This window comes from Ipomoea nil, unplaced genomic scaffold, assembly GCF_001879475.1.
Source record: "Ipomoea nil cultivar Tokyo-kokei standard unplaced genomic scaffold, Asagao_1.1 scaffold0805, whole genome shotgun sequence".
NCBI lineage: Eukaryota > Viridiplantae > Streptophyta > Magnoliopsida > Solanales > Convolvulaceae > Ipomoea > Ipomoea nil.
Window position 1 is genome coordinate 1,201,731 of NW_017617233.1, and position 9,115 is coordinate 1,210,845.

Sequence of the window (9,115 nt, forward strand, 5' to 3'; positions counted from 1 at the left end):
TGCTTCCAACGTTTAGATAAGGTTATGTACGTACGTTAATTTGTTTCTACAATTATTATATTATTTTTTTAATCAGAATAAGTAAATATATACCCCAATAAAAACTAGAAAATTATTAATTTATGAATTTTTGTTCTTTTTTTATGTAAACCGTGATCCGCCAAGTACCTTGTGTTCAGATGGCATCCGGGTTGGACTCCCATATGGGAGGTTGTGTATTCAAGTCTTAGCTTTATGCTTCAGTAGGTTGAGAAAACAAATACTACAATGTAATAAAAAAGTTCAGTGGAGGCGTTATTGACAAAAAAAAAAAAGTTCACCCGATTCGCTCCGAGAGACACAAAAACTGCTGGCCCAGAAAGAATCGAACCTGGGTAGAATATTAATTTATGAATTTTTGTGAACAACATAATTTGTAGAATATTTCACAACGAAATTAATAATTTATATTTTCTACAATTACAAGTAAATAAATAAATAAATTAGCATTGTCACCCAATTATCCACACGCTTCTTACTTGTGGCGAAATTTCTTAATTTTTTCTAATTTTCTCTTAAGACCACCTCCAAGGGGTGCGTAACAAAAAAATGGTGTTTTGCTGCTCCAAGGGGCGCACCATTACACCATAAATTTGGTGTAGCATGAACGGTGCATTGCCATATTTGGCTCTGCACTTGTTCATTATCTCCCACCATTTTAATTTTTTGGTGTGGTATTTTTTTTTTCACATTTTTCCCTTTACTTTTATTTGTAATTCCTTTTATGTCTTTATTTTAGTTTTCAAGTGTGATTTGTGGACTATTACACAAAAGTGAAGTTTACATGATGTACACTCTCGACTCTCGACTCTCGAATAGTACGCTATTTTTCTCGTTACCCAATAATATCACTAAAATGCCTTTACTTATGGTCAACTAGTGCAATTTTCCTAGTTCCACCACCCCCCCCCCCCCCCCCACCTCCCTCCCAAAAAAAAAAAAACATTATATCACTAACATGAATTAACTTATGGCCGACTAGTTACGTTCATGAGGTATGCCTTAACTTTGAAAAAAAAAATCATTGGTATATTTAATTTTTCTAGTGATTAGGTAAATAAAAAAAAAAAGTTTAGTTTAAATAAAATTTGCTTAATATATCTATAAAAATAAAGAAAAGTTTACAATGTTGATTACCACCGGTATATATATTTTTTGTCTAGGTACAACTTTAAAACCTTCCCTACTTTGGGGTTATATATTAGATACAAGAGACATCCAAATAGTTTGTAGCTTAATGACACTTTTATGGCTCTCTCAAATGAGAGGTTATAAAGATTCGAACTCCAGTGCGAGTAGGGGCGGACCTGGCAGTATCAATAGTACCAAAAATAAAAAATAAAAATACAAGTCTCGAATGACCAATACAAATAAAATATTATAAAAATTAATTGAACAGACAAAAGATGTCACACAAAATACAATTTAACATGAGCAATAATAACATAAATAAATAAATGCTTTAAAAAAAATCCATTCCATTCATGCATGCACGGAGTCACAGGAATCTGGAGGGGGGGAAATTGAGATCCGGCAGGAGATAGTCTCCCGCTTCCGCTTCTTCCGGCGAGGTGTTCAAGTCCGGCACGGTGAAGCCTCTTCGCCCTCTCCCTCCCGGAGCCGGAGCTTGCACAGTGGTTCCGCCGGCGGCGGCTTCAATTTCTTCTTCCTGTTGATCCATTGGCTTCACGAGCAGATGCTTGTACTCCGCGAATTCCGTTACGTAGTCGAAGGTCGGTGGAGGGTACGCGCCCTTCCATCCTCGACTCTTATGGTTCTTCATGTGCCCAAACATGCTCTTAACGCTCGGAAACCCCTCCCCGCAGACCAAGCAACTCATCAGACCGGCGCCGGCGGCCGCCGGTGCCCGAAGAACTCTTTGGCTGCCGCCGCCGGCGGAACTTCTAGGACTTTGCTGCGCGTTCTCGATTGAGCTCTTCCCCCCGGACGATAATGAACTTTCTCTTGAACTGGAACTCATCTTCAATTCGAGAATGGTGATCGAGATTAGGGTTTCAGTCCGGGCGGGAAGAAAGTGACGACCGTTGAGATTTCCACTGAATTGAATCTTGGGAAAAAGACTAATATGCCCTTCTAGCTTCAAGCCCTCTCAAGTTTCAACCTATTGCAAAAGGAAAAGGCTAGATACCAATGTGTTTTGAAGTATTTTTCTATAATTACTAGTACTACATCACAAAATATATTTACCATTTTAATTTAACAATATAATACTGGTAAATTAGGTAATAATATAAATAAAGAAATAAATAAACAATAGTTTCCAAATTTTGACCTTTCGATCGAGTTGGCGTCATTGGTGGTGGATGGAAGCGTTGTTGATTGGTGGAGAATAGAGGTGTCGTGTCACTGCTATGTGTTTTAACTAGTGACAATTGGTGATGAAGTGTTGGATGACAATAGCTTTTATAACCTTTCTTATTCGTTATGATGAATGCGTTACTTGTGATAGATTAGATTTTGAGTAGTGAAAGTTTACAACTGTATAATGAGTTATCATGATGAGTTTGAGCGCGGAGGCAACGATAATGGTGATTGCATGTATTTCTGTGACTTTTTGTGTAACTTATGAGAGGTGTGATAGATTAGGTTTTGAGTAGTGAAAATTTACAACTGTGTAATGAGTTGTCATGATGAATTAGAGCGCAGAGGCAATGATAATGGTGATTGCATGTATTTCTGTGACCTTTTGTGTAACTTATGAGAGATGTGATAGATTAGATTTTGAGTAGTGAAATTTTACAATTGTGTAATGAGTTGTCATGATGAGTTAGAGCGCGGAGGCAATGATAATGGTGATTGTATTTTTGTGACCTTTTGTGTAACTTATGAGAGATATGATAGATTAGGTTTTAAGTTGTGACATTCTATGTTTATGCATGTGATGAAGTGTCATGAATTAAAGCGTGGAGGCAATGGGGGTGGGTTTTGTGACCTTTCACGGTACTTATAATAGTTATTACTTTCAATTAAAATCAATATTAAACAATGTCATTTTGGGTTTAAAATATTTTTCAGAATGAGATTATTCAAAGATCACTATTATTTGCAAAAAAAAAAAAAAGGAATTCATTAATACTTTAATGACGTGGCAAGTTGCAATTCAGCATTAATTAGCACATGCAATGCATGCATAGCACTTATATGTCAATAGTCAAGAGCATTATATTCTCTTGATTTGAATTAGTGAAGGGAAACTCCAAGGAACTCGTCAGTTGGTTTTATAACCACAAGGTTTTCTTTGCAGACTAAGGTTACAATGTGAATTTCACTCAGAACACACATTTGAATAAAAGATTGTGTTATTTGATTGAACAACACATTTAAGAAATTATATTTAATAGAAAAAGGGTTCAAATAATTAACCACCCAACTATACAAGTGACATCTCCGGAATACTCTGTTCAATGTTCACATTGATACTATGCATCATAGTTACATTCATACAAATTCATTTTTATTATATTAAAAATTCATTGTAGTGTATTACAACTTTACAAGTTTATTTTTTGAAGATTCATTTCTAATGTAGTGCTAAAGCTTCAAAAGCATCGGAAATGCAATTTGGGAATTTCAAACTACAACTTCTTTCGGAGGGATTTGAAATATACATAAAATGTATGCAACAGGGCAGAAGAACTTGGATATGGTACATCATCATACAAGAAACCTTGGAGAACCAAACGTTTATTACCAACACTTAAGCTGGCGAATCTTAACATTGTATGTACAAGGAACTCCAGAATTTGTTCTTTTTTCTGTTTGTTTGGTCTATGTAAATAGAGAATGGGGACAGGCCAAAGAGTTTTAAAAATCACTCTAATCCAATTATTTCCAAACAAAGATTTGATGCAGGTTTGTCCAAGTTGGCCGGTTTCCATCTTGTCCCCAACAGAAGCTATATAGTAACATCGAATAGAATTCTACTGACCGGGGTTTCCTAGAAGACGTTCCACGGCAGCATGGACATTCCCAGCAGTGGCTACCAGTGCCCTTATGTTTTCTTGTGTATCAAAGAAACCCATTTCCTGAAGCTGTGTAAGCTGAGTGGCGTATAGTTCCTCAGGTGGCACTGCAGTGGGGACAATGATGAGAGAGTAGAAATCATAAAATGAAGCAAGAAGATGATATAGAGGGAAAAAGAAATTACTAACCATTGGGTTGGTTGGGAACTCCAAAACCCCCGGTTCCAAGTCCACCAAACATATTCATCAGCATTTCTAATCCTATATTGTCAAGCGACCCTGCAATTAATCACCAGAAAGGAATAAGAGACAAACAATAAACTATGAAAGCTGACAAGATAACTCCTCTAGACACCTGAGTGCATTATCTCCAAACATTTTATTATGATGTCCACTGCTTTGTTTATCAAACAAAATGTTTTCTTCTCTACAATTCCTTAATCTACTCAAAGGGGAGGTGAGGAGCTGCAAGATTTATAAGTTAATTTCTTACATTTATCAGTTAATTTCTTACAAAAAACAACTCTCAACATTTTCCAAAAACAACTCTCAACATTTTCCAAAACCTCCCAGTCAGGTGTCAATTAAATCCCCATTTAGTCAAACACAACTAGATTTTAAGAATGGTTGTTCAAAACTCAAAAGTCATGACTCAGAATCATAGCAAATTACACCTTCAGCGCATATCGTATTCCCATTGGATTTTTGAGTTTACATATTCATGTGGAGTATATGAGAATTTAATTATTTATGTCAATCTATCTTCTCTATTATAACCTCAATCTAGCTTCTAGCAAAGTAAAACACATTTCTGGATAACCACGAAAGAAAAAGATATGTCAAGTTATCAAACATTCATTTGTTATACATACTAGGAGCTTCAGTCAACTAAGTAAACAACTAGTCAATTACTAAATATAGTTATAACACATTCATAAAATCTCAATGTTATATATGGAATAGGTTATAGGTCATAAGAATTCTCCAATAGATAAACTTAGCGAAACCAAAAAAAAACCGTTGGCTGTCGGGCAAATTAGAAGTATACTTTACAAGAGTATTTGAAGTTATCCTAGAAATACTTAAGGAAAATATTATGTGCTCCTTTCATATTAAGGGAAGGAAAATAAAATAAAATTTTAACTTTCAAGTACACAAATATACCTGCTGCTCCACCATTTTGACCTAGTTCTCTGCAGCAGACAAACTCTTAGTCAGCCAAGATAGAAAATAAACATCTCTTACATGAAAATATATAAAAGTCACTCCTCAAAACTATCCCAACTCAGGTTCAAAAGATATCATATTTCTTTGTTACTTAATTATAAGTTTCTTTTGCCTTTGGATATGCATAAAAAGATTGGACTTATCAAGCATTTTACATCTAGTGTAAAAGAGGTTATAACCTAAAGCTTAACATGTAAGCATATTTTGCACAAAATCAACAGAATCTCTAGCCATGAAGCAGAGATTTGAGATAATCTCAGTTAATGTTATGCAGGATAGGTAATAGAGCTTCAAAGTGCCATCGCCAAGCAACCAACTCAAAAAGATAGGTTCAACTTACCGATTAGTCTGCTGTCTACCAAGTTGTGAACTGAGTGATTGCTGAAAATTCATGAGTTGCTGAAAGGTACACAGGAAGTGAATTAGGGAAAAAATGAGAAACAAAGACAAGAAGAGAATACAAAACCAGTAACACACTTTAAAAAATAAAAATAAAAAACAAAAAAAAAACTATGAGCATAAGTTCTAATACAAAGATTGTCTATCAAACCCATAAATTTGTCCTTTATATTATGCCCTTAACTTATACATGGAATCTTTGTATGTTTATGTTGCAAAAGCGGTGCGCAAATGCCAGTGAATTTTGTAGCATGAATATAAATATTGGATACCAAGGACTATGCAAATTTAACCCAGATGATATGGTGCTCCAATCGACCAAGCCAGCCAAATCCCTAACACATAGACCATATTATATCACACATATGGAGATCTACCCGCATTGTCTCAGGGGAAGTCAACTGACGAAGCAAATCAGGGTTTTGCATCATCTCTCGAAGTTGAGGATTGGAATCAAGCATGCTGCGTAATTGCGGGTTAAGGCCAAGAATCTGAAAAAAGGAAATAGAAAAAGAAACTTGAGTGAAAAGGTTCCAACCACCAAAAGAGAAAATATGGGAGAAAGGGACAACACAAAAAAGGGCAGAACATGAAAAAATAAGTTAAACCTGGTTCATGTACTGAGGATTGGAGAGAACAGATTGCATCATCTGTGAGATGGCTGGATTCTGCATTAACTGATTTACTGTGTTGGCATCAGGCATGCCACTGAGCAGATCAGGTAAGCCACGTCCACCTAAGCGACCTTGCGGTGCTGCCCTAGCATCCCCAGCAGGGTTAGACCTAGCAGTGGTATTTGTTTGTGTGCCTCCAGCTGAAAGATCCAAATAAAGAAAGAAGTTAGGAACCAAGCAATCTAATATGAATGAAAACATTGTTTGGGTTGACATGAAAATCTTTAGCACATATATACTATCAAAGTATCAATAATGAATAGTTTCAGAACTAACAAAGAAAAGAAAGATATAGACAATGTTTCAACATCAAAAAAATTTCTAGTACAGAGAAGGCCTGTCTTCAAAGTGGAGTCGATGTATATCTCTTTCCCATGAGAAACTAACCATCAAATGCATGTGTTTTAAATCAAGACTTAAAGTTTCAGAACTAACAAAGAAAAGAAAGATACATAAAATATTTCAATAGTACCAAACTTTTTACTAGATTGACAAGGCCTGACATTAAGTTTCAGTGGGTATATTTCTTTTATTTTCCACAAGAAACTAGCCATCAAGTTATGCATCTTCAATCTAGAGTTTAAGATCTCAATTGCAAACTTGATATATTTGATTTCATAAGAAAACTACCCACAATGGGGAAAGACTGATTATTAGTATAAATGGATTGAGCAGGTTTATAGTGCTTGACTTCGTGTCAACCATGCAGCTTTCTATGCATAAAAGTCATGCATCTCAACTATTAATTTATAACATTTCCATGCAAAAAAAGTCATGTATCCCATGTTTTAATTTCAAATGTTAGAATCCAAGCCTCTGGAAGCAAAGGGAGAAAAAAAACACAATCCTAATTACAGGAGAATCCCAAATAGCAAACCGGGATTGAAGCACTGAGAGTAGATATCTTGAAAAACAAGCTAAAATAGAAATGCTAAAAGTAGATAGCTTACTCCCAGCAGATGCCCAAGGATTAGGAAGTGGATTAGTATTAGGAGCAGGAGATGTGGGAGTTGTTTCAGAACCAGTAGTTGGAGGATTATTCAGTTGATCCCGGCCTTGACCCACTCCTTGGCTTCCAAGAAGTGCAGCAAAAGGGTTTGACCCCATATCACTTCTCATATCTCCAGACATGGTGGTTGCATTCAGGAGTGGCTCTTGGACTGTTTCATACATGCGCCTCAGCATGTTAAATCCCTCTGGTGAAGATTCAATATTACTCATAGCCCTGTCAGTATTGCGCATCAGCTCACGCATGAGTTCAGGGTTTCTTGCAGCCTCCATTGTCTGGCGAAGAGTAGCAGGATCATTTAGTACGTGCGCAAGCTCTGGATTGCGATCCATAATATCTCGCATCTGAGGATTGTTTAAGATTGAGTTGCGGATAATTTCTGGGTTATTCATTAGATTCTGAAAAAGAGGCATGTTCAATATATCTCTCATCATATCAGGATTCTGACTCATGTGCTGCTGAAACCGATCAAAATCTGGAAGTCCATCTCCAAATAACCCTGCACCACTTCCAGGTCTGTTCAAATTAAGCCCAGGAAACAATGAAGCTCCAAGACCTGATCCATCAAATGTTCCACCTACATTCACATCTGGGCCAGTATCCCTCAGTGCATTTTGGTTAGGACTTGGAGCACCAGGATTACCTGCACCTGCAGTATTTGTAGAGGCAGCTGAAGCAAAGCCACGAACCAAATGAATAGTGTGACTGGCCGCCAAACCTATCAACCATACAAAAAATAACATGGATTAATTGGTTTGCTAAGTAATATATAGGATTACTTTATTCCAGCAACTGATGAAGATATTGTACCACATTCTTCCAGTTAATCATGCATTGTCACATCAATGTACTCACCCGCACACAACTAACACAAGAGAATATAAAAGAAACAAGAAGAAATTTAACCATTGAAATGAAATTTGACAATAAGGTAATACACTAACACCAAAAAAAAAAAAAAAAAAAAAAAACGATTAACGGAGTGCATAAACCTCTCTATCGGATATGCGACGAAGAAAAAAGTCTGCCGGCATTTAAATTGAAAAATTAATCAGGTTTTCCAGTATTTTTCCCCTCGGAGTATAAGCATTCCGTACATGAAAATGAACAAATAGACGATAATTGACTTGCCATAGCTTTCTAAGGTTTGGTCGTCCTTCAGGATCCGGCCTTTGTAGATCAACCGCTGCTGCTCGGCGGGGATGTCGCACTGCTGAGCTACTAAGGACTTGAAGGCTCCGATGGTGATGCCGAGATACGCCTCCACCGAGAACTTAGAGCCGTTGGAGGACCGGATAAACACGGCCACTTGATTCCCGCTACAACCGCCTGCCTCGGCGTTGTTTTCGCTGTCCGAATCACCCCCATCGCGGTTTCCTGCAACGCTAGCATCGCCGCCGCCCATCGTCAAACCCCTCCCCTTGACAATCCGGGAGGCTTTTCAACGATTCCAATCCGAATTTGCGAAAATCGAGAGAGAATACTGCGAAATTCAGCTGCTGATCAGTGGAGTGAAACACACTCGATGCCCTAGCCTTCGGAAGACGAGTTGCAGAAATACGGTGCGTTGGAATTTGGAAATACACACAAGAGTACTCCAGTAATTACACCGTACACCACCTCAATATATCATATTTACGGATTTGCCACAACAAACACTTTTTTCTTTTTCTTTTTTTACCTACGACATGACATTGTGGTCTAATGGTAGGGGTGTTAGCGAACAGAGCTTTGGCAAACTACTCGTGTTCGTGTTTGTTTATTAAGGTAAACAAATATTAAGA

General features: G+C 37.1%; 1 protein-coding gene across 3 annotated transcripts; it reads right to left on the reverse strand.

The window, feature by feature from the left end:
- Positions 1-3,628: 3,628 nt before the first annotated feature.
- On the reverse strand, positions 3,629-8,899 carry LOC109177588 (ubiquitin domain-containing protein DSK2a-like). 3 transcript variants are annotated; one of them, XM_019326975.1, is made up of 8 exons: positions 8,463-8,896; positions 7,273-8,049; positions 6,257-6,462; positions 6,026-6,139; positions 5,590-5,648; positions 5,187-5,215; positions 4,212-4,301; positions 3,629-4,129 (listed from the first exon to the last, which is right to left on the reverse strand). In XM_019326975.1, exons 1-8 carry the CDS (start codon positions 8,734-8,736, stop codon positions 3,981-3,983), a joined length of 1,698 nt encoding a protein of 565 aa, XP_019182520.1. In that variant the 5' UTR covers positions 8,737-8,896; the 3' UTR covers positions 3,629-3,980. The 3 variants fall into 3 exon arrangements, with proteins under 3 accessions (XP_019182520.1, XP_019182519.1, XP_019182521.1); XM_019326974.1 differs by having other exon boundaries at positions 4,212-4,307; XM_019326976.1 differs by lacking the exons at positions 3,629-4,129; positions 4,212-4,301 and adding an exon at positions 4,328-5,083 and having other exon boundaries at positions 5,118-5,215; positions 8,463-8,899.
- Between the last annotated feature and the right edge of the window lie 216 nt (positions 8,900-9,115).